Source organism: Brassica napus, chromosome A1 (assembly GCF_020379485.1).
Source record: "Brassica napus cultivar Da-Ae chromosome A1, Da-Ae, whole genome shotgun sequence".
Taxonomy (NCBI): domain Eukaryota; kingdom Viridiplantae; phylum Streptophyta; class Magnoliopsida; order Brassicales; family Brassicaceae; genus Brassica; species Brassica napus.
The window spans coordinates 11418883-11445115 of record NC_063434.1 but is presented as its reverse complement, the minus strand read 5'-3'; the positions used below and the strand labels follow the sequence as shown (position 1 = coordinate 11445115).

General features: G+C 32.8%; 4 protein-coding genes across 4 annotated transcripts; 3 read left to right on the top strand and 1 right to left on the bottom strand.

Annotated features, from left to right (window-relative positions):
• The first annotated feature begins 304 nt into the window (after positions 1-304).
• LOC106355411 lies at positions 305-2090 on the top strand. Its single transcript, XM_013795371.1, has 2 exons — positions 305-572; positions 1462-2090. The coding sequence occupies exons 1-2, from the start codon at positions 305-307 to the stop codon at positions 2088-2090; spliced, it is 897 nt and encodes a 298-aa protein (XP_013650825.1).
• Positions 2091-5506: 3416 nt separating this feature from the next.
• Positions 5507-11653, top strand: LOC106356596 (monothiol glutaredoxin-S4). Its single transcript, XM_048772208.1, has one exon. It carries the CDS (start codon positions 6020-6022, stop codon positions 6326-6328), a length of 309 nt encoding a protein of 102 aa, XP_048628165.1. The 5' UTR covers positions 5507-6019; the 3' UTR covers positions 6329-11653.
• LOC106430993 (monothiol glutaredoxin-S4-like) lies at positions 10916-13393 on the top strand. Its single transcript, XM_013871795.3, has 2 exons — positions 10916-11496; positions 12404-13393. Exon 1 carries the CDS (start codon positions 11131-11133, stop codon positions 11437-11439), a length of 309 nt encoding a protein of 102 aa, XP_013727249.1. The 5' UTR covers positions 10916-11130; the 3' UTR covers positions 11440-11496; positions 12404-13393.
• A 179-nt stretch (positions 13394-13572) lies between these two features.
• Positions 13573-21549, bottom strand: LOC106358603 (cysteine-tryptophan domain-containing zinc finger protein 3-like). Its single transcript, XM_013798432.3, has 11 exons — positions 18361-21549; positions 18071-18140; positions 17859-17986; positions 17402-17749; positions 16620-17329; positions 16093-16406; positions 15543-16009; positions 15237-15394; positions 14929-15089; positions 14612-14769; positions 13573-14241 (listed from the first exon to the last, which is right to left on the bottom strand). Exons 1-11 carry the CDS (start codon positions 18439-18441, stop codon positions 14026-14028), a joined length of 2811 nt encoding a protein of 936 aa, XP_013653886.1. The 5' UTR covers positions 18442-21549; the 3' UTR covers positions 13573-14025.
• Positions 21550-26233: the final 4684 nt, after the last annotated feature.

Here is a 26233-nt window from a genome sequence, read left to right as displayed (position 1 = left end):
ATAAAATTACAATTATTTCTGAATCTTTAAAAGTTTCTTATTTCTTATTGGCCAATATCTTTTTGCAAGGATTGCTATCTACACCCCTGATTAGTTTTTAATCTAATGGTTCATATTTCTCCTATCCCTTCTCCTCTCTCCTTCAGATTTGTTTTCAGTTTCTTCACATTGAGCTTCTTCTTTTTTTTTTTGTCACATTGAGCTTCTTCTATCTCATATTCTCTCCTCCTTCCACACTTCGATAATATTTTATTTCTTACTCATTCACCTCATCTCCATATTCTTACTCCTATCTCCACTGCTCATGGCTCTCCTATCTCCACCGTTCACCTCATCCTCTTATCTCTACTGCTCACCTCATCCTTTTAGATTCACCGCTCACGGCTCTTCTTCCTCCACCGCTCATCACTCACGACTTCCTCCTATCTCCACCGCTCACAGCTTCTATCGCCGCTCACTCTCTGGTTCCATCTCTAGCTATCAATCGAGATTCAATCCCCTCAGGCTGGGAATCCCGCCAAGCGAGACGGTCTTGAAGCGACCAGAGCAAAATGACGACACTTCAGTCCCAGGCATACCTTGACGGCGCAAGACAACGAAGTCGCATGAAGATTACTTTTTTTTTTTAGGTTTAGGTTTGTATTGTAATCCATTTCATGTTTAAACCGGTTTAGTTTGTTAACCAAATTTAATTGTAAACCAGATTTTATTTATAAACTAATTTTAATTATTTATTTTGCAAACCAATTCCATTTCTGTAAACTGGTTTAATCTGAAAGTTTTTAGTTACATAATTTAAAACAAAATTTTTAAAATACCACATTTAGGCATTGCATCGTTAATTATTGACATTTAGAAAGTGAAGCTAATTAGCAACATATGGGTACGTTGTTACTTAGCATCAGAAACAAATGTCGTAAATAAGTGGTATATTAGTGACGACAGGTTGTCGCTATATAAGGACAAAAGAAACACGCATAGAAATCTGTCACTAATTAACGACATTTTAACGACATAAAAAATTTACGACACGCGATTAAGGACATTTATTAGGATGTTATAAATGCGACTCAAATCATGGTTAACGACATAAAAGGGACGTTTTTGACCGTCATTAACGATGTGTTTTCTTGTAGTGATAGTTTTTGGGGTAGATTTTTTATTTTGGTGTAAGTTTTTGAAGTAGATGTGACAGACTTGATCCAGTATCAGTTCTTGGGGGTAGATAACAATTTAAAAGAGCAATGTGATGCCATCTTTTATACAATAAAACAGTACTTCAAAATATACATTTCTAGTACTGTCCAGATGTTTTACATGTACCTAGTAGTTTTTCAAAATATTTTGTCAACTATGGAAAATAACATCACATGGTAGATGGCACGCAGCACATAACATTCTATAGTGCAAAATCATTTAGTTTGCATACATAATTTTCATCATATAAAAGCATTCCCTTAGTGGGAATCTCCCTCGGTCCTCTCGCGCCTTGGATTCTATGGGCTTTATGGCTGGCTAGGAACGATCGTATTTTCAACAACAAGGGCACCACCCCGGAGGAAGTGATCACAAAGGCAACCGCTGCAGCTCAAGAGTGGCTCCGAGAGCAGGGAAATGAGCCAATAATAAGGAATAACCCCCCACCACAGCGGCCTCTAGATACAGCACACTACGCTTGCCTTCAGTCGGATGCGGCATGGCGTTCGGACTTACATCTAGCAGGTCTGGGTTGGATGGTGACTGAGGGACACCAGGCTAGCTCGCTCATGTCTCACTGCTTCTACGTCAGCTCTCCCCTAATCGCGGAGGGACTGGCACTTCGAGAAGCTCTGTTCTACTGCATCGCCAAGGGACTCCGGGCCGTGAAGTGCGAGTCTGACTCTCTACAGCTCATCCGAGCCTTGAATGAGGAAACCCCCATCTCAGAGATCTATGGCATCATTGCCGACATCTTAAACCTTGTTGTCGCTTTTGATTATGTGTCTTTTGTTTGGATCCCACGTTCTGAAAACAAGGCTGCTGATGCCTTGGCAAAGCAGGCCTTGTCGAACGCATCCTTTGTAGCTTCATCCATGAACCCGCGAGTTTAAATTCTAATGAAAGTAGTGTTACAAAAAAAAAAAAAAAGCATTCCCTTAGTTAATATATCGTCTCCCAGAGCTGAGTATAACCAAAGAAAAGGTATTACGAATTACACTAATTAACGCGCGTGCAACTGTTAGTCACTAAATACCTTTTTTTTTTTGTAACTGATAGTCACTAAATACTTTAGGCGTAGTTGTTAATAGCTATTGACAAATGAACATGATTTCTTTGCAAGTTGTGTAAATTTGTAATACTGATCTTAGTAAAATATATTTTTTTCAAATATCGTGTCATTAAATTTTTCACCATCCTTCAACTAAAATGTCCCAGTGATCATTCAACCTTATTATTAAAATGACGTTCTGACCATTAACCAACAAACTGTGTGAATAATTGGATTCTACCATATAAGGAACTCCGTTGGACTGTTACATATATAATCTATGTTCTAGCCTCTTGGACAGTACGGGCAAGTGGCGGGATTAGATGCGATTTAGCATATAACGTACATATGCATATATCGGTACGTGAACCACGTACATTGAAAATGATGATATAACCTTCAACCTTGTATCGGGGATATAAGAATAACGACCCCTGAGATCAACATTGGGCCATTATTAATACCTCTAAGAACAAAAAGCAAATTTGTGACTTTCAATTTTTGATCTGGATTTTATTTTTTGGAATATACCACGTGATTGCTTCACTGTTCTTCTTGGCCACAAGCTTGATTTTCCAAGAATTTTGTTCGCCAAATTGGGAATAAAGCTCAATTTTGTTTGATTCGTGACATCGTAAGATTCGATTTCTTGAATGACGATAAGGCTAAAACTAAAACTTATACTCCGACGCACCTTTTTCTCTCACCTGGCCACGCAAAAACAAAATATTGTTTGTAAGAATCTTATTTTACTACAATAAAACAACTGATATTTGTAATAATAATAAAAACATAAATCAAAATTACAATACCAACAAAATGATAAAGAAAAATTGCATAGAAGAAATGATAAAAAATTGCGGAATCGATATAATAAATCTTTTTTTTTTAATTTTTAAACTCTCTATAGTATAACGGTTTTATAACATTCAGATTCCCAGAATACAACTGCATACATTTATAACTTTCATCACCGAAGAACAAAATTTGTCAAACCTATTTTTGGGTTGCACGTTCGGAGTCAAAAACAAATAATTATTCAACATGGGAGAGCTTTTCTTCATTTGGTCAAATGAGAAAGGCGTGCCTTTTATGGCCTTTGATGAAAACGCCAAATCTTTCACCATTAGTCCCATCATTATTATTAGCTAGGTTGCATGGAAACGAAAACGAATACGCGGAAACGAAACGTGTCGAAACGTGGAAACATGATTTTTGATTTTTTTTGCTTTGGAAACGTTTTAGAAACGTCTATAAATATATAAACATATATATATATATATATATATATGTAACTGATTAATATTTGCATTCATTTTTATTATGTTTAGTATATCTTAGAATACAAATAAACAAATAGTCATTCTGTTTAATCATACGAAAATAAAATAAGTTGTCATTAAACATCAGAACCATATAAAATTTTCAAAATAACAAAAATCCAATACTTAAATATTAAATAGTTTAACTAAAATAAAAATCATAACAACAATTAATAACCAATTGGAAAGTTCTGGCGTTTCTAGAATAGAAACGCGAGTATCCAAAATAAAAACGCAAGTTTCCACTAAGTTTTCAAACTGAGATTTTTAAGAAACGAGTTTCCAATGCGTTTCTGCAAGTTTCCGAGAGATTCTGATTTTGAAACGTTTCCGAAACCTTCAACCGAGTTTACATGCAACATAGATTATTAGGATGAATATGTGATTGACGAGAGTTAGTGACTTGAAATTTATAATTTTTGTTAAATCCCTCTAGAATATCACCTAAAACTATGAGATTTGATATCTATTTTTTTTTTAAACTAAGAGACTCCACCAAAATATTCTAAAATCAAATTAAACTTAAAATTCTACAACTTAAAATTATTTTCAATAATAGTGAATTTCAGTGTGCTTTATAAAATATCAAGGTTAATAAAAATGGATTTTATATAAGTTTTTAAAATTTATGTTTGAATAACATTGAATTTGTCATTTTAATACAAATCAACTAAAACTCTTAAAGTTAAATACAACCCTCCTAATGTGTCATATTTGCTAGATTTAACATTTAACCAAATTTAAAGTTTTACAAGCTTTGTAACTCACACATTTTCGGTCTCTATTTTTCATTCAAACAACAACGATTTTTAACATACAAATACATTACTATATAGTATCAAACATTCGACGAACATATTCATCCGGAAACTTACCGAAAAATGGTCTAAAACCATTTTGTAAAAAACGAATTCTAACTTTTTGGTGTAAATAATATCACACGATCTCTGGTTTTTGTAAATATTTTATTTAGACATGTACACTTTATATATATGTGTGTGTGTTGTTGTATACGTTTATATGACAGCATTAATTAAAAATGTACACGGGCTTTATATCATTAAGCGCTTCATTTCCGCAGACATTAAATTAATTTTCATTTATGAAGTAAATATAAATGTGAATAAAGTTATCTTGATATTTTTTCCTTTTTTTACGTGAAGATATCATAACCTTTTCCTTGTAATTTCATACAGAGATATTTTGGACTTGGATAATAGAGTTCAATGTATAAGCGGCGAAGCTCCTATCCTTATGAATATAATTAGAACGACTCTCCGGATCACAGTTCGGCCACCTTTGGTACATCAACAAACAGAGAAAACATATATATATATATATATATATATAAAGAATTTGTTTTTTTGCTCCGTTGATGAGTCTTATCCTGGAGAAGTGATTTCGAATCTCTGCGATGTCAAGAATCATAAATTGTTTTGCTTTATTCCCAAACTGATTTATGATGAAATTTCATGGAAAAGAAAGAACCATTTGAATGTCAGTGAAGAAGCCACGTAAATCACCAAACACAAAAAAAGAACAAGAATAAGATTATTCTGGAGATATACCATACGATCTCGAGTCATCGCAAAGGACGCTTATGCAGCTTTTGTCATATTTTTCACCGGTAAATTTTATCATATAACTTGTATAAATTATTGACTTCATCTCGGGTGTCCAATCCCATTGTCAATATGTTTCTTTTGAAATTAAAAAAAAATTGTGAATATCTTAGCAAAAAAAAAAAATTGTGAATAATGTAACATCAAAACTAGTATAAATTTAATAGGTGCAATTTCACTTGTTAGGGTAATCCTCATATATGTAGGTTCTTCATTTAAGAAAACAAAACGTACATATTCATGTAATATAAGGAAATGAAATGGATTTCTTTTACATGAAAAATAAAAATGTAATTATGGGATAAATGTGTCATTTGACACTGAAAATAAGGCATCAAAGACGTGACATTGTTCGTCCGTATCAAATATTCCTCAGTCACATCTGATCTAAGAGTTATTATTATATGTACGTTTTACCCAATTAGTTGATAGTTGCACTTTTTATTCTTTAGCTGCAAGAGGCAAAAAGGCAAGATAATGAAACTCTATAATACTTTCGAACATCGTCCACTGTCTCAATTTTTAATACTTTTATCTTTCAGTATCTTTCTGGCTACTTTACTTGTGCTATAGTTGTTTCTCCTCGGAAAAGGCGTAATCAGTTTAAACTCGTATTATGAAAGCTATATATAGAGGACCCTTATAGACCATTCACTACATCAAACACAAACTCAAAGTCACCTCTCGTCTTCACCCAACTATATCACATTCTATCTATAACTTCTCTGGCTATTCAATTTTCGTCCGTAAGCTCCTATTTCAATCAAAACAGCACTATTTTCTACCTCCCGAGTTTCTTCTCGAACAACATTCACATTACAACACCAATGGATAAGCTACAAAAGATGATCTCCGAGAAGTCAGTAGTGATCTTTAGCAAGAACTCGTGCTGCATGTCTCACACAATCAAGACTCTCTTCATAGACTTTGGCGTGAACCCAACGATCTATGAGCTGGACGAGATCAACAGAGGAAAGGAAATAGAGCAAGCATTAGCTCACCTTGGCTGCAGCCCGACTGTTCCGGTGGTGTTCATTGGAGGGCAGCTCGTTGGTGGAGCCAATCAAGTTATGAGCCTTCACCTTAATCGCTCTCTTGTTCCAATGCTTAAGCGCGCTGGTGCATTATGGCTTTAATAATGTAATGATGAAACTAAGTTTAGTGGACAAAACGAAAACTCATACGTACATAAATGTGTGCTTGAGTTAATTATTCGTCTATCTATGTTTTGAAAACATAGATTATGCGAGTACCAATTTTGTAAACAGTGGGCATATTTTATAATAAAATCAATAACCATGGATATTAACTTTTCCATGTTTGTATTTTTATACTTTTTATAATTGCATATACGCGATGTATACACAGTCCATGTGGAACGAAAGTAACTACATTTTATTGGGGTGAAAAGGAATCGAGGATACATGTGTATAACATGCTCCAGTACATCCTAATCTAAAAAATTGGAGATAAAATATTTTATATGCAAATAATATTGTATTAATGTATATACTTTTAAGTTAATTTAAATAAAGACGAGTATACTTTAATCAAGTTGGAGTTTTGGTTTATAATAACGATCAATAAAGCTACCTTTGTTTGATATCAAGTTAGATTCTTTTTGTAAGAAATATCAAGTTAGATTCTTTCTTTTTTTTTGACAAAAGGGCTTTTTATCAAGTTAGATTCTTTGCTAGAGAATAACCTAAAGAGAAAAATAGCGGCTGTATTTGCACTCGAATCTACTTCTATTAAACTCCTAAATTGTATATTTACTATTTTTAACACATCAGAATAATTTAGTTGGTTTATATATCACAGACCTAATAATCTAAAAGATATACAGTTTTTGGAGTAGATGTGACAGAGTTGATCCAGTATCACTTCTTGGGGATTATTAGGGATATATATCTCACATCGAGAATTCTAAGGGACATTAAGTAATATATAAAGGGATAGTGCCAATCCACTAATCACCAATTAGTTTTAAGTTGGAAGCCTATAATTAAACCCTAATCTAACATGGTATCAGAGTCCAAATCCTAAATATCCTAAATTTCTAATTAAAATTAATCCTTCCGACCGGGTATAAAGATCGTGATTAACCCTTCCAACCGGATATAAAAGTTTTGTTAAACTCGTTCGACCGAATATAAATATCCTAAAGTTCCGAGATTTCTGGCCGATAAGAGTCATCATCTCGAGAAAGAGTATTAGGGATATATATCCCACATCGGAAGTTCTAAAGGATATTAAATAATATATAAAAAAGAATAGTGCCAATTCACTAATCATTAATTAGTTTTAAGTTGGAAGCTCATAATTAAACCCGAATCTAACAGAAAGATAACAATTTAAAAGAGTAATGTAATACCATTATTTTTACAATAAAACTGCAGTACTTAACATATATACATAGATATATATCTACTGTCTAGTTGTTTTGCATGTAATTAGTAGTCTTTCAATATATTCTGTCAACGATGGAAGATAGCATCATATGGTAGATGGCACGGGTTGCACACAAAAAAAAATGGTAGATGGCACGTAGCACATAACATACTAAAGTGCAAAATCATTTGTTTGCATATAAGACATTTTCATCATATTTAAGTATAGAACTTATTTATCTGTTTTCATTCGTATGGAATCTCGAGCTTTAACTTACTCGAACGACACTAATTAACGTGCAACTGTTTGTCAGTAAATGATTTAGGCCTAGTTGTTATTAGCTATTGACAAGTGAAAAAATTTCTGCAAGTTGTGTAAATTTGTAATACTGATCTTATAACAAATCTATCATCAAGTAATTTTTTTTTTATTGCGACGAATCTGTCATTAAATTTTTCACCATCCATCTACTAAATTGTCGCTCGCAGTGATCGTTGAACCTCATTACTAAAAATGACGTTCCTACCAAACAACAAACTATGTGAAGAATTGGATTCTGCCCGCTGGGTTGTTACTTATATATTCTATCTTCTAGGACAGTACGGACAAGTGGCTGGATTAGATGCGATTTAGCATATAACGTACATATATGCATATGTCGTTTCGTGAATCACGTACATTGAAAATGATGATATAACCTTGTATCGGTGATACAAGAATAACGACTCCTGAGATCAGCATTGGGCCACTATTAATATTTCTAAGAACAAAAAGAAAAATTGTGACCTTCAATTTTGATTTGGATTTTTTTTTTTAATATAACACGTGATTGCTTCACTATTCTTCTTGGCCACAAGCTTGACTTTCCAATAATTTTGTTCGCCGAATCGGGAATAAAGCTCAATTCTGTTTGATTCGTGACATCGTAAGATTCGATTTCTTGCATGACGATAAGGCTAAAACTAAACTACATTCAAACCTCTATAAATTAATAAGTTGGGACTACACCAGAACTATAATCTTTTTTATTAATTTATATAGATATTAATTTATCGATATACTAATTGAATCAAAAATTCAATTTAGGACAAAAAAATTATATTATTTTATAAATAATTTTAGTGTATATTAATTTTTAGAGTATTAATTTTAAAAAATTATATTGTAGTTTACTTTTTTTCTCTCAACCGGCCACGCAAAAATAAAATATTCTTAACAAGTAGTAATATCACACTATCTCTGGTTTTCGCAAATATTTTATTCAGGCATTACATTTGATATATATATATGTATATATATATTTTTTTTAACAACATATATATATATATATATATATATGTTGTTATATACGTTCATATATATGACAACATAATTAAACATGCGCACGGACTTTATATAATTAAGCGCTTCATTTCCGCAAACATTAAAATTAATTTTCATTTATGAAGTAAATATAAATGTAAATAAAGTTAGATTCACGTGAAGATATCATAACCTCTTTCTTGTAATTTCATATATCGACCTATGCGACAGTTACAAAATAATCTCTCATTTGCCACAAAAATGTTAGACATGACTGATTGGTATCTAGGTAGTTAGAAGTGAACAATTTGCTGCAAGCTGAGCAAAATTATTATATGCATTTTGTAACACTATCATCAAGTTTTACAGAAAATATTTTTCTTTTAATTTGGGTAAAACCATCATTTAATTCTTAATTATCCATCGACAAAATTTTGTGGAAGTGATTGTTCAACCTCGTAAAAGAACTGGATTCTGCCATATGAACTTCTTTAGCTATTGTTACATAGAGGATATAGAATAGCACGGGCCAATTGCGGAGAAATTAGATGTGATATGCATATTACATACATAAGTGTGTGTCGGTAAACATTGAAAATGATGATAACCTTGTATTCTTTTTCTTTTTTTTTCCTGATAGAATAACGACTCTTGAGATCAAATTTGGGCCACCATTAATATGATCATTTGAAGAAGAAAAATAAAAACTATCTATCTTCTTTGCCATGACCTTGACTTAACATAAACCTTATTCGCTGGGGATAAAGCCCAATTTGGTTTGATTATTGACATCGTAATATATTCGAATTCCATGCGATAAGGGTAAAACGGAACCACGTAGATTACCTTTATTGCACAAGTGGTCATAAGAAAATATTCGAATTCTTGAGATGGTATCATGCGATCTCGAGTTTTCTCAAATACTGAAGAAGCGAAGGAGCTATAGCCCTTTTGTATGGCGCATGAAAAAGTTAAGACTGTGTCAAAGAGGTGAGACCAAAAGTCCAAAGCTAAAATGATAGTAAATTGGATAGTCAACATATTATTTATTCAACTGATGAATACATATTGAACGGGTATCTTAGAATGTTTTGTATACATATCTTGAATACAAATAACCGTTACAAAATAATTAAAATTGCTATAAAATCTAATATATTGCAGTTTTGTACAGCTCATAAATTTGAAAGAATTACATGATTCGTCCGTATCATATTATTCTTCACAGCTAAGATTTTGCTATCTCCTTTTCTTAAAGAAGACTCAAACACTTCTTTGTCCCTTTCCTTTGGTAACATTTTTGATCCTTAACTCTATTAGTCTGTAAAAGCCAAGAGTAACTCAACCGACCATAACTCCAAATTTTTACATATATTCCATATATTCCACTATCTTATCTTAAGTTAAGATTCTCAACACTCTTTCAATTTTTTTTTTTGAATATGGGAAACTGTTCCCCCCTGAATCAGTTAGATTTGATATATTTAAGCTTCAAAAAACTCATTCATCAATAGTTTTAGTTCAGTAATTGGGTTTATCGTATGATGAAAAAGGATTTTCACTAGGTACAGATATACACGTATGATATGACTTCGGTTAATGGAAAATAGAGTAAAACTGACTCCAAACTTAGATAGTAACATGAAAATACTAATTGAATTTATAAGTCCATTCACAATTTTTTTCTTTTATACAGTTACTTGTATATGAATTTATGTGAAATAATTTAGTTTTCTAGATTTGACTATTTTCTCTTTCATAGCATTTGTTTTAATATTTTGTGTAACTATTTTATTTAAAACTTCTTATGCTTTTCGACTATGCATGCCTTTTTCTCTTATTACTTCTCTTTTTTTTTTCTGTTCTTACAAAAATTAATTGCGTTAGATGGTTAGTACTTTTCTAAAAATCAGACACGTAACATTATGTCCACAAGTCAGAGAACCAAGATTCGAACAATAGCATCTAGAATTTTCGTTCCATTTGTCTGCACGCATTCGTGAAGTTGCTACATTCGTGAAATTTTCAAATATAAGAGCACATATATGGTCGATCTTTAACACATAACACAACAAGAACTCAAAGTCACTTCTCTCATATTGATTCCAAAATTCCTAAAGCTTTCCATTTTACACTCCTGATATCTCATTCCGATAAAGAAATTATAATCTTTCCCCTGAGTTGAAGATTAATTTTACATATCCTAAAAAGTTAATTTCTTTCAAAATCCATACTATTACCACCGATGGAGAAGCTACAAAAGATGGTCTCCGAGAAACCTGTAGTGATCTTCAGTAAGAACTCGTGCTGCATGTCTCACTCAATCAAGACTCTCTTCATTGACTTTGGCGTGAACCCAGCGATCTATGAGTTAGACGAAATCACCAGAGGAAAGGAGATAGAACATGCACTCGCTCAGCTAGGCTGCAGCCCGACCGTGCCGGTGGTGTTCATAGGAGGGCAGCTCGTTGGTGGAGCCAATCAAGTCATGAGTCTTCATCTTAATCGCTCTCTTATCCCAATGCTTAAAAGCGTTGGAGCGTTATGGGTTTAGTAATAACTAAACACACACACATACAAATCCCATCAAGTCTGCACGTACGTAGCGTAAGTACGTACTACGTACCTTGCTAACTATTCTAATGTTTTGTGAGAATAAGATATACATATATATATATATATATTGTAGATTTTCAGGCATAGACTATGAGAGGTTGCCTAATTTTATATCGTATCGCAATTAATAAAATCAGTTTGAGTTCAATTTATCATTCTCTTATCTTTTTTGAAGGCATCTCGTTTCTGTATCAAACATTGTTTTACAAAATTGTATGAGGGTGTTAGGTCGTAAAAAGCATAGAACCATATCCTAATTAATATTGTTTACATAAATTAACCAATTTCAAACCGCAAAATAAAACTATACAATTACAAATTTACCATTGATCAACCATCAATTAACCAATAATGCCATACTCCAACCCTTAACTTAACATGTCTTGTAACCACATGGTCCACATCGTAATATGGTGTACCTATTCAAAAAAAGACAAATAGTTAATAACGTGATGAACCTTTAGACAGTATTCAAATACAATAAAATTCATTGGAATCTGAGATCGGAGAAATATGTGACATTGTGAAGAAATATGATAATTTCTATTCCAGATTGAGAAACCGTTTTGTAAATTTCTGAGAGATTTTGGCAACAGACAACCTCCTCCTTCCCCTGAACTTTCTCTTTCTGAAATGATAATAGATGAAAACATGTGTTATTTTTAATGTTGACGATACAATGTTTGAAATGGTTAGAAAGCAACTTGTGATAGGAATTCTGCCAAAATTAGAAAAATTATATGTGAACTACAAGTAATGTAATTAATCTTATAAACACTAACATATGTTATAAAGTTATAACATTGAATCTATTAATATTCTCATAATAAATTATTGTTAATTTTTTTATTAACCAAACATTGATTTTTTTTACCAAAAAAAAACATTGATATCTTTTGTAGTGATATGCTGGACGACAACATTATTTGAGCAATGGAAACACTTGTCGACATTGGCTAAAGAGTAGTAGAACACCAAATGTCATTTTTGATTTATAAAGAAGGTATACGTCGAAATATTTGAGCTGAAAGATAGTCTAGATATTGTGAGTTTGTTTCAACTAATGACATATTTGAGAAAATTAAAATTTATTATACATGAAACACAATGTGTTCATGAGCATAGAAATAAAATATTATGTTATGTTCTCTTATGTTAAGTTAATAATAGAAAATATAAATTTGTTATTTTTTTTGGTAGCTCATGACATAAACATTTTAATTTTTGTTGTCATTGATAGAGGCGGTGTAGAACTTGTGAGACTAGTGTGAAAGCAGGACATGGTTAGAGTTGTGACATTGTGGTCTAATTTTCATTTACATACAAGTTTAAGTGTATTTAAATACTATAATTTGGGTTATGTATATTGTGAGTGCAATTCTGCTAAGATTAATGTGTTTGACAAACATTTAATTTGTGGCTCCGATGAACAATACACTACTTAGTTGTATGCAGTTTTTGTAAGGGATTATATATAGAAATGATAAGCGTGAAAACTAACATTCGATAACTAAAAACAATTGGGGAAAGAACTTGAGGACAACAAATATTTGGCCGATTTGTCAGAAAACGTAAAATATTGGAGATGGGTCATTGTATTAGAATCTTATTATGAAAAACAAATAGAGTGTGAGTATCCACATGAGAATTGAGATAAGAAGAAAAAAAATCTTTGAAAAATATAATGTTTACCTTTTATATACATTTTCCTGGTTTAGAGATTCTTCTTGATTATGTATATCTATGTGATTGGAAGATGCATCTAATTCTCTTTTTGTTTACTTTAGATGAGATTAACCATAAATAGTAGGATTATGACTATTCGTAATATGTTTCTCTTTTATGTGGATAACTTCTTTGCTATAAAAAAGTTTGTGAAAGATTGCTACTTACTACTTTGTTGGGTTACTACTTTGATGCCACTTAAAATGTTGACATGCAACAGACACGTACCAAAATTACCATTAAGCTGCAGTATGACTATATTAAGCAAAAATCTACTCGGCAAGATGACAAAACAGATGAATACATCCTGAGAGAAGCTGAACATGCTGAACATGATCACCGCCCAAAAAAAAAGTGTTTCCCTTCCAATAAAAAGTTTGTAACAAACTGAAACAGGATCAGATGGCACAGAGCAGTGTCTTGTCACAACTCTTATCCAATCTCATAAATGACTATATCTAAGCAAACCTACTACTCTTTCTATAGATATTCTATAGTTAATCTTTCAGTACCCAGAAACCAAAAAGAAGAAAGACCTGAAGAAACAGGACCCTGAGAGTTACTGCAAACTTGTCCTTATCTAGTGTCCCCTCTCCAAATCTTCCTATCCTAATCCATTCAAGGGTAATCAGCCTTGAATGATAGGCCTTACAAAAATTTGCTAATTAATGAGACTACTCTATGGAAGTTCATGAAACCAAAAGGAATTCTAGATCCAAGCCTCTAGGCTTCTTTTCTTAAAACACTAATTCTATTCTTTATAGGACCAGAGCCTATGTACAAAATAGAGTCAACAACACTATGGGCCACGGACTTTTGACGACCTTAGAACATCCCTGGCTACCTCAATCATCTGAATAAGCGCTTCAACATCATGGAAACTAAAATCGACAACTTTCTTGATTGCAGAGACACAGTCTTCATGCAAAGTTTCTTCAGAGGTGACAACAGTGACTGCTCCAAGAGCTTGTTGGGATTTTGCCGATGCTTCCATTGCCAGATTCATACTCTCTGTCTGTATCAGATCAAAATAAAATATCAGCTTTGTTTGGCACAGCTTATGCAACATAAGGACCTTAGTTGTCCACAGTACACAACTCTACCAACTACGCACACATCAGTCTCTCTCATTGAGTCCCCTGTGGAACTTTTTCAACTAACACACTTTAGTTCAATATAAACTAACCATGAAAAATTCTGGTACCATATAATCCTTAGTGCATCATAAGTTGAGGTAAAAGGAGAGTATTCTTTGGTCTATTTTTTTTTTCTCAACCAATTTAAAGGACTGGAAAAGTTGAGATTTCACAAAATCAAACCCAGCTCACTTTTTCATATGCTCCTAGTGTATCATTCCAATAATTGATGAATATGAGACAACTTACAACTTCCAGTAGCGGAACAAAATTTTGATGGTTTCTAGCAATAGGGAGAAGGGTTCCAACACCATGGGAAAGACCTCTTTTTGTTTTAGCAGACTTATCAATCACTCCTTGGTGACAAAAGCTATCGATGTCAGATGCAGATGATGAGGGTGATTCACCTGAAGTAACCCAATCAAATAAACAGAAATAACTTCACTGAAACTAACTATCTTCTCCGTATACTCAGTTCTCTAGTTTTTGTCAGATATTTCTCAAGATAATGAAAACTACTAAAATTCTGGTTTCAATAACATTGAAAAGAGAAATTCAAAATTTACCTTGAGGAGTCATCTGTACCATTTTCTGCAATTCGTTCAATTCTCCACTCAGACCTAGACTTCTGCAATACACTACCCTCATACAAGCCACTTCCACGCATTTATAGGCCAAAGCAGCTGCAGACATTTCTTTCTTTGTTTCATATTGATGGGCACAGCTTCTGTGACAAACAAGCAAAGTGTTCAGTGACCACAAAATGCATAAATAATCTAACAGCACTCTGCCAAACACCAACACCTAACTGCATTAAATTCCTGAGCAGTTTCCTCAGCTATAAAGAAATGAGCAAGCACAACCATTCACTTACTCTGAAAGTTTTGCAGCAGTATGGTACGCTTCAACATGGCTCATCCTCCCATCTTCCACTTTCTCGGTACTGGACATTTCCATAATCGAAGCTCCAAGTAGAAACCTGAGAGCTGCGTCGAAGTTGACCTCCTTGTATTCATTGTCAAATCCAGAGCTCTGAGTTCATTGAGATAGAAAGACACCCAGATTAATAGCCAACACAATTAGAAGAAAGACAGCAGTGATACATATTAATGTTCCATCATGTGTTTATTGAAAGCAGATGGAACTTCACGCTTCAGACTACATTAGACCAAAATCTGACCTTGAAACAGCCAGCAAGCTTTTTCAGCTTTTCAGCCTCTTGAAGTATATCATTCGCAGACTTGGAGGATCTATCCATAGTCTCATGAGTAATGGCATTGACATTCGTAACCCCAGCTCTATTTTCTAGGAATGTTTTCAGACTTGAGCAAGACAAATCACCAAACTTTCTCGCAGGAGTATTGATAATGCCATGAGCTTTTATGCATAAGGAGCCACTACCAGTTGTTGCTTTGAGTAATCTTTTCTTTGTGGCTCGCTCTACATCCGAAGGGTACAAATCATTGTCATGACGCTTTGTTTTCCTCTCTGCTGGAGTACAATCCAGATCTCGTTTACAATGAATCTCTTCTGCTTTTAAATCTCGGGAGAGTTTGTTGCCATCACCAGTCTTGATTTGCTTGGAACTTTCACTTTCTTGATTGTCACCATCCTTTTCCTTCTTGATCTTTATCTGAATACCGGTACCTACGATAATAAATTATATATTGATAAATAAGAATCCCAAGTGCGTTACAAATGTACAGTAGCTGTAAAAGGGTAGAACAGACCTGCCGATTTCCCCTTTGCTTTCTGGTCTGTTGATATCTGAGCAGCATTACAAGTTTTGAGCGGCAGCTTTATGTTTTTTATTTTAAGCACGTGTGAGGTACTTTTCGTAGGCTTTGCAGCATCAACCATGCTTTTGCTTGAAACTCCTTGTGGCTTTCTCTCAATTAGATTAGGCAAAGAACCAGAAGTTAAAGATTGGTGGTAGCTTTTATCAGCATTACTAGTCTCAGGACCGTGAACCTTAGTACCATGAATAGATATAATAGCGTTTGTTGTCTCTTCCTGGCTGATGCGACAATGATTCATCCCAGGCCTACAAAAATATTTCAGGAAGGATGTCAAGGAGATTAAATAATTTGATAACCTGAAGACTGTACACAAGGTTGAAGGACCAAGTCAAAAGACTTGTGCTATAATGAACAATGAAACTTGATTCAAACTAACCAAAAAGGACTAGTGCTTGAAACAAGAAAGGAGCAAAAGATACAAACTGTATGAGTGGATGATGTAGAAACAGAATACTTACAGCCAGGTTTGCATGCTACACACCCACTTATCAGGCAGCTTATCAGGGTTTTCGCTGAAGGGCAGTAGCCGCCATTTTTTACAGGTATCACATTCGGCCCAACTATCAAGGTCCAGACTAGTGGAGGCAGGTGGAAGCGCAAAATCAGCTTTATTTGCAGTATCCTTGGAAGGCATCTTTGATAAAACTTTATCACCATAGCTACTTTTGCTACTGTTCTGTTTCAACTTTATTGGATATATCTCTTTCTCCTTCTCAGCATGTTTCCCAACAACCTTCATTCTGTTTGACTTAGCAATGGCGACTCTAGGATCACTTTCTACATCCTTTTTAATAACTTTCTGCAAGTTGCTTTTTCTTGTAAACCCATCACTAGTAGAATTTATCCCACAAGTTGTGCTTTCCCTGGCTAAGGCACCAGTGGAACAAACTTTTTGCTTCTTCACCTCACCAATTGATGAAGTCGCATTCAATGTGGTAGCATTAAAGCAGTCAACCGCTTTCCTTTTCCTCCTTCCACTTGGAGTTTCCCCACAGCCTAAAACATCAGAAAACTTGTTCTGTGTCTGAACAAAAGGAACCTTCCCTGGCTTAGCTACTGGTTCATTGCCTAATAATGTATATCGCTTCTCCTTATCCTTCAAATTAAGCAGACTTTCAGGAAGAGGGGACATCAGTAGATCCTCTGGGACAGGGATGGCAGTCAAATCCTGTTTCATGAAGTTAACATTAAGTTGGCATTGCAAAGTAGTTTGAACAAAAGAATGTGAGGTATGATCTACCTGAAGAATACGGGAGGGAGATTCACATGTCTTCTCCAGAGATGTATGTGGGAGCATTCTGCTTATACCATCATGGCTGTTTCGGGTTGGGGAATCATCAAGACCAAGATCCTTGCAAACCATCGTGACCTTTTGAGACAAGATTTTAGAACCCATTTTGATCCGAAGTCTAATCGGCTTATGATCAGACGAATCACTGCCTGGTACTCTTGCATCTTCTTTCTTTATGGTAACCTTTCCAGGAGCTTGAGGCAAAAGGGATCCTGATGTTTGATTGGTCTTGGAATCCTGAATACTTGCAGGTTTACAAGAAGTAGCAGGTAGTGACTGAAACTTCTGAACAACGTTCTGCGCAATGAAAGAAAAACAAGTTATTTCTACTCATATGTAAACTACTTATAAGCATTGATCCACTAAAAGGTCTAGATTTTATCTTCAAATCCAAATTTTCTCATACCTTCACTGGTAAGTTGTTTGGAAACCTCTGGGCGTTATTATTCTCCATGGAACTCCTTTGACATGGTGGCACCGCAGGCGAACGCTTGTAAGTGGGCAAAAATGATCCATATTTATAGACTTGTGGACCTGACCAATCATATCATTCTATCAAATTACGTCTCACCTCTCAACAACATTTTTCTCCCTAAAGCCATTGATAATATTACTTACCAAACATATCCAAGGATCCCAGTTCAAACTTTTTTTGTAAGTCGCCTAGTACATTCTCTATCTTCTTGTCCTTCAATACACAAACCAACAAAGCTTGATTACAACAATGCAGCACATAAGTATCGTACGATCAAGAGGCAGCACTCAAAACAAGTTATATCTAACAGAACTACGATGCATAAGACTTATTAGCCTTATAAACACAGGGTGCTGTTCAAGCTAACACATCATACCAACACAAAGAAAGAAGAGTCTTTTAATGAAAACATGTAAACAAGAAGAAGGCTCACAATGTAGGAGAGATCAACGTCAAGATCATAATTAGCAGAACAATTAAACTCTCCTTCTTCAAGTTCATAACTTTCTCCCATTCTCAATTAAAACACCAAACACTAAACTTTGTCGCCTACAAACCGTCTCGAAAATCCAACATTGGCCACACACAACACAACACAAACTCAAATCATAAACAGTCAGATTATCTCTTAAAGCCCTCAACTTTTTTCAATCTCCAACACAAAGTTCTGAGTTTTTGATTGTTTGCAAACAAACAAACAAACAAAACTAAACGCGTAATTTAATCGCTTAATCCCCGTTATTACAAACCCGAACCAAACGATCAGACACGTTTGGAACGATTCGATCACTGAGTCGAGTTGGAACCGAGTCGAAAACCGAGAGGCGGCGAAACAAGGTTTTACGAAACGTTCGCCACTTGCTTTGCGTCTCCGAGTTTTTATTGCAAGACAAAGACGCAAACCAGAAGTGTGTTCTTTTTGGAGGGTTCTTCTTTGGTTTAATGATTTTAATCAATTTAATTTAATTTTCTTGTTTCTCAATTTTCTATTTTTCGTTTCTTTTCATTTAAAGCTACACAAATATTTACATGTTGTGCCCTCTTGTTTCTAAGAACTTAACGTTCGCACCTGCTATTTAAGAAATAGACAATACACCCCAAATTTTCTTAAGCGTATTGTGTTGTTATTAGCCTACTTTTCCTGGGTCTCGAGGCCCATTATATTCGATGTCACTCTCTAAATAACATTATAACCGTGAAATTAGTAATGTTTGAAGTTATTTTATTTTTTCATTTTTATCAAATCTAATATAATATATTTTTTGTTAATAGATATTTGTGCTAAATTTAGTTTCCAATACTATTATGATATTATTAACTTTTCTTATTTTTATTTTATGAAAATTATCATAATTATTAAATTTTACTTCTACTAATTATTTTTATAATTAATTGAAAAAAAATATTATAGGTAAAGGCCGGGTAAAGTTAAGGTAATGAACATATTTTTTTTATTTTTGAATAAATCCAATTTCTAATCATATCAACTAAAATTCTAAAATATTATAAAACATAAATATAGTTATGGTTATTTAGTAAAAAAATGAATGATCGTATATAAATCAAACCAAACCAAAGTAGATATGGTATTAATATAGTAATTTATTTTTATAAACTGAAATATATAAAAAAAAACAAAATTGAACTGAATTGAACCAAACCAAATTGAAATCAGAAGTGAACAGCCCTAATAGTATCTATCTCATAACTAATTAGATGCGGAATGTTTTGGGTTAAAATATTTTCCCTTTATATTTTCTGTCATGTAAAACGATTAAAAAGAACCCTGTGTTGTAGCAAGCAACGCAAGAACCTGTTTAGTGTTTACTGATCTTCGAAACAACTGTTCAGTGGATCATGCACAGACAAAGGCAGTCCACGTACCACTTGTTTCATTGACTTTGGGCTGCACGAGGTGCAAGTCAGATGCCTAAGAATTGTAGTTGCACTCCTAAACCTAAAAACATGCGTCTTTGACTCTTTGTGAATGTCAAGTTTGTACCGGTTGTTGTAACTAATATTTAAATGTGGTACTGCTTCAAAAAAAAAACTGAATGTCGTTATTTACTATTTTCCAGTGTATTTCAGCTATATATTCAATATTAGTCACCAGTAATATTCTAGATCTCTTCTACATCTATTTTATCTATTTTATTAAAATATTTTTTTTATCTACTGGTTTTTGGACTATCAAAAAAGTTATTTGAGTCTTAATGGTCTAACAAAAACTGAGATATAACATACGTCAAAAATTAATAATAATAACAAACAGATTAGTCTAACCAAATCTAAAGATATTAAAGATTTTACACTATCATTAATTGTCTTATATTTTTAATACTCAAATATCTAAATGTGCCTAGATTTGCATTCATTTCAAAGGTTTTCATTCATTTTCTAAGGTATTTATTCATTTTCTAAGATCTTTCATTAAATGTAACTTGAGTACATAATAAATGTTGAGCAAACTTAATATTGCAACTAATACACTATTTTATTAAACAAGCATACATATGATTATTGGTATATAAAAAATATGAAATAGTTTAACTAACTTCATATATTGCGTAATTGATTTTTATATATACTAAAAGATTTAGTTGAGTCATGGCGGTTGTAAATTGTAATTGTATTGTATATATGTTAAGAAATACTAACTTACACATTACATATACATTTTTTTAATTATACAAACTACTGTACAACCAGTTTAGATGACTAAACTAATAAAACAATTTATATAGAAGAGACGATGCCGTAAAACAGGTTGAGAACAAGAAGAGAGGGTGTTAAAAAAAAAAATAAGAAGAGAGGAATACAATCGCTAAATAGTTTGATTCAGACCACATCCGGCCAGATCTAAAAATTGAAAAGTATCGAAAACAAAATCATCTTCAAATGACTAAAACACAGAGGATAATAGTATAGAGAAATAAATGAAGTGGAAAAAATTTGGACTCTGGTGCTATGGAAGCTACCGGAGCCGGAGACAAGTGATGGCAGCTGGTGGTTTTGTTAAGAGAGCCGGAGGAGAACTAGGTTTTGTCTAAAGGTTTATATGTTCGCTCCGGCCGGCTCGGCTCGGTGTGGGCTTATATCCTGGGTCCTGGATCTTGGGTTTTGGTGGAGAGCTTCCGGTCCAATAAGATTCTTTTTGGACCAAGTTAAGCTCAACGTTTTTACTCATTTAATTTTCGAAAACAACATACATCTATTTTATTAAGACAGAAGTACACTTTAAAATTAACCCTTAAACTTGCAAAATATTTACAATCCAATGCCACTGAATAATTAAATGAACCTATTTTTAAAGAATGCTTGTCTTTTCTAAGTATTTAATAATTTCCTAAAATAATTTAAGCATTAATATAACAAAATAACTCTTGCGGATACTTTGCATTTAATATAACTTTCCTCCAGACACACAAATTAATTTAACTAAGATTATTCATTATGGTACTTAATAACTTTGCGGTTGAAACAATCATATTTTGTGTTTGGTGAAAACGTTCATTGTGGTACGTAATAATTTTTTAAACAATCATACTCCAAATTTGGTCCTAATATCAAATACAAAACATATCTTTAAATGATTATTATTTGTTAATCTTTAAGAACTTTCGTTATTAGTTAAAAAAAAAAAGAACTTATATAGGAAATAGTTCAAAGATCAATTAATATGAGTTTATCCTCCTATATAAGCGGCCAATATATCTATATTCTCCCTATTTCAAAAAAATCACCATAAATATATATCATCAAATATTTGAATTAATTATGTCCACAAATAACCATAAACTGAAAATTCGTTTGAATGAAATACAGAATATTCTTCGTAACTGTAAAGTGATTTAGGCAATACTTTCTATTAGTGGTAGGCGTTGGTAGGCATTCGAGTATCCAATCGATTTTAGTTCGGGTCTATTTGACTTTTACAATTAAAATTTTCAGTACCATTCGGATATTTATAAATTTTTGTTAAGGTTCAGTCTGGATTCGGTTTGGATTCAGATAGCATACTTAAACTATTTTCTAAAAAATCATCATACACTTTAAATTCCGAGTGTAGCCAAAATATCTAAACTTAACATATAAATTGGTTTAACTTGAATATTTAAATATTTTAAGTATTTTTGGTGTTTTGGGTATTGTTTAGGTATTTTAGACATTTACTTTTGACTGTTTTATATATATTCAAGTATTTTTGAAAATTTAAATATCTTATATAAATTGGATATTTTTATATATTAACTCTAAAAATAATTAATATATTTATGCATATATAAATCTATATATGATACATTCGGGTACTCTAAATATTTCAGTTCAGGTCAGATTCGGTTTCGGTTCTCTACATACCAAAATTTTAAATATGTTCAAATATTTAACCAATTACGATTCAGATTTGGTACTACCTTTTGAATAGGAATCGCTTCAGTTTTTCGAATTCAGGTTTTTGATATAATATTTAAATAATATATGAGTTAAATACAAAATAATTCAAATAAATCAGTTAATCTTTCAATATACGAAGTCGTCTAATATTCAAACGCATATTCAATAAAATAAATATATAATAGTAAGTTATAAATACATGTTACTGTTTCAAACAATTACTTTGTTGATAAATATGAAAAGCCATAACCGTCTGAAAATATAGTTAGTGTTAAAATATTTACTTAATGATGTGAAAATAAGATTTTTATGTACATAAAAATGATAGTAAATCCCGCGCGGTTGCGCGGGTCAAGATCTAGTTTCGTTTTAAAACGACAAGTAATTTGTCTAACGAATTTAAAAACATCACGCGTTTTAGCCTCTAGTCAAAAGATTTGACTATAAGAGAGAGAGAGTGAGCGAGTCTTGGGGAATAAGTTTGTAACTTAAATTTTTCGAAATCTTTTCCAAATCTCCAATAACGAGCGCATGTTGTGCAACAGTTACGGGAAGTTGCTCCTCGTCTACTTCTTTAAATACAAATCGTCTCTCTTCTCATTTCGATAAGTTTTCACAGCAAAAATACCAGCAAAACTCTAAAGCGTAAGTCTAGAGAGTGTTTCGTAGATATTAGTTCGTTCGGACATTCACGAATGAAGCGTGAATTATCTGCCATGGTTGTATCCTGGGACTCGATATTCGTACAGTTACATCTCACTACGGAGCGAATATTCAGAGTAAAGGAAATAGATTGTATCTGGACTCCATGTCCGTTTCTAAAAATGGTTTTCTTCTGGGTTTCTATCCGAATTTGACAATCGTTTATTTTTTTAATATCGCTTTATTTATTACTGTTATTTCAATTCGGTTTCCTGATTCTACATTTTACAGAGTAAGTCACTAACTTGAGTTTATCATTCTTACCGTTAGTTAACGGTTGAACCGGATTTGAGTCAAGAAACTCCTGAACCGAGATGGTAACTTGTCCCAAATAAAGGTCATTTTCATCTTCTAGCCAGTAGCTAAATAACTTGACCGTGAGGGTAAACTGGACTGCTTCCTCGGCGATGGAGAACTTGACGGTGTGATTCCACGTCGGATTGAAACATCCGTAAAAGTCGATGGGTGTCTTGGCTGATTGTTTCTGTTGAGTAGTGACGCCGGTGATTGAAACGGCGGCGTACACGTCCATTTTTTTTTTTTTTGTAGAAGGTTTCATATTAAAATGCATAAATGGTACAAGTATGAGTTTTTCACTCATAAGTTTGAGAAAGTTTGCAACAAGAGGAGGGTTTTAGCACAACCCGTGAAGGGTTCACAAATGAAACCTAACAGGAAAGAAAAGAAAGACCAAACTAGTGGAAATGGTTTCCTCGGCCACGTCGATCTTTTTTACCCCTTCCTCTAACATTTGTCCATTCCATTTCTTGAACCTTTTGTGTTGGTTTTATTGGTCTTCCTCCTCTAGTTAAGTTATAACTAGAGGTTTCTCCAACCACGTCTAAACCAGTTTCTTTTCCATAAGCAAGAGGAGTCTCCGGGAAATGATGATGGTTAGGAGTGAGAGGACCAACTGGTTGCTCATTTTCAGAAGCATGTGAGGCTTCGTACACGTCCATCTTGTATGCTGCATTTACAAGGCTGACATCATTGGCTGATATGATTTTGAGCTCGAACGATGGATTATTCTCTTTGCCTCTTTGCAACTCCGGTGGAGACATTTTCGGGAAGAGAGTCGATTCTTATCTTGGAAAATTTGGCAAATGTTGAATTCTGACAGAGATAATTACTTAGTAAAGTTTTGTACATATAAATACACATACAGCTTTAACAACAAATTATGTTATTTGCATACAGGATATGTCAACTATAAATTCTTATAAGATCAAAAACCCAGCTGGAAAGAAAGTCTACTTATATACTCCTTAGATTATAACTTCTTATAAAAACTCCTTAGATTAACTAGTGGTTTGAGGTTTCGTGCGTTGGATTATGATGGCTGAAAGAAAACATTTTGACAAAAGAAAAAAAAAAGACAAAAGAAAAAATATTAGTTGACCAATTAACAAGATGAATTTTAGCTGACCATTCGCTTAGAGTTACTGAAACTATTGTTCTAAAATATACACCCCACAATGTTTGTTTCTTCTAAAAGTTTCACCACTATTTATGTAGAATTGAGCATCTCTTTGTATGATTTAATTAAGATACAGTCAAAACTCTATAAATTAATAATGCCGGAATTTTAATATTTTAAAAATATATATAGTAATAATTTACAAAAAAAATTATAATTATATATTTTGAAGTATCTATTTATGTAAAAAGAAGAAAAAATACTTTGACGGTATATGTATCGTTTAAATTTTATATATACAAATTTATATTGTTTTATTTGTTTATTTGGTGTCTAGAATATATTTATTGTGAATAAAAATGCGTTTTAGTTGTAAATGACAAAATAACATCAACATTTTTCAAAAAAATAGAAAAGTTAAAGATAAACTTCAATGTGAACAAAACAAACGATACAATATGTTTATATTGTTTATACTTAAAAAAATTTTATATATATTAATAATGTTTATAATGGGATCATATATTTACATAAAAAAATCAAAAAAATATTATTTTATTGTCTTATCAAATTTTGTTATATTTTACATTCGGAACTGATGAAATGTACTAATTTATCTTGTTTATCAATTATCAAGTGCTAATTTAAGAAGTTTTTACTGTATATAGTATATGATAATCATTTAAGCATATGCTGATATGACGCGCACATAATAATATCTCTTTTAATTTTGCCATTGAGAAATAAAAGCAACTCTAATGGTAGTATTTTACCATGGAATTCTTAAGTTATATATATTTATGCGTGTATATATATTAAATATTATTTAATTAAGAGTATATTACAATTCTTGTAAACCCAACCAACCAACAACAAGAATTTTAGTATACTTATATATACATACACAAATATATATATATATATATATATATATATATATATATATATAATTGAAGAATTCCATACTAAAATACTACCATTAGGGTTGCTCTAACACAACTTATTTTAAAAGGAACAAAAAAATACAGTATTTTGAACTTTTCAAACTGATGAATAGGATATGTAATAGACTCAACAAGGCGTGATATCAACTAGCCAACTATGGATTTATTTATTTTTTGACAAAGATTTGACTATTATGGATATTCCCTTTTTGTTCTGATTTCTTTTTTCTTATCGTCCATACTTCAATTTTCTTGATGACGACAGTTCATGAGCATTTTTGTAACGACCCGGTTTTGTGAACCGAAGCTGGTTTAAGCTTTCTTTAATTATTTGAGATTAAACCAAACATTTCCCCAAACCAAGTCTTATATATATGATCGTACATATCCTCTACCCTAAATGAAAAGCCCTAGCCGTAAGAAACTATCTCCATCCTCACGATCTCTCACTCTTTGGTTGCAGCCATGTAAGGGCATCTCCAATGGTTCAATGGATTTGCTTCAATGGTTCACTCTATAATAGAGTTACAGTTGAATATAGAGTAATCTTATTTTTTCACTCTATATTTGGAGTACAAAAACAAGATTACTCTATATTTTACCATTGGAGCAAATCCAACTCTATAATAGAGTTACTCTATTTTAGAGTGAAATATATACTAAATTTTAGTGTTTCATTGGAGATGGTCTAAGAGGCGATCTACCATTGTTGACGCATCACCACCGTATCTCTTCTCTGTTGTTAATGGCTTACCATCTCTATGAATCAATCTCCACCGAAGAACACAGATGTAATCACCATATTGGAGCTAGTTGGCTACGTTACGAGACGGAGAGAGAACGTGACC

What these genes read in the sequence shown, in the direction of transcription:
- LOC106356596 (XM_048772208.1), top strand. Translation starts at nt 6,020, where the DNA reads ATGGATAAGCTACAAAAGATGATCTCCGAGAAGTCAGTAGTGATCTTT.
- LOC106358603 (XM_013798432.3), bottom strand. Translation starts at nt 18,441, where the DNA reads ATGGGAGAAAGTTATGAACTTGAAGAAGGAGAGTTTAATTGTTCTGCT. An exon ending in TGTAGCATGCAAACCTGGCT is followed by an intron (nt 16,407 to 16,619) that starts GTAAGTATTCTG and finishes ATATTTTTGTAG; the next exon opens with GCCTGGGATGAATCATTGTC. An exon ending in ACTGCTGCAAAACTTTCAGA is followed by an intron (nt 15,090 to 15,236) that starts GTAAGTGAATGG and finishes TGTTTGTCACAG; the next exon opens with AAGCTGTGCCCATCAATATG.
- LOC106355411 (XM_013795371.1), top strand. Translation starts at nt 305, where the DNA reads ATGGCTCTCCTATCTCCACCGTTCACCTCATCCTCTTATCTCTACTGC. An exon ending in TGACGACACTTCAGTCCCAG is followed by an intron (nt 573 to 1,461) that starts GCATACCTTGAC and finishes GCATTCCCTTAG; the next exon opens with TGGGAATCTCCCTCGGTCCT.
- LOC106430993 (XM_013871795.3), top strand. Translation starts at nt 11,131, where the DNA reads ATGGAGAAGCTACAAAAGATGGTCTCCGAGAAACCTGTAGTGATCTTC.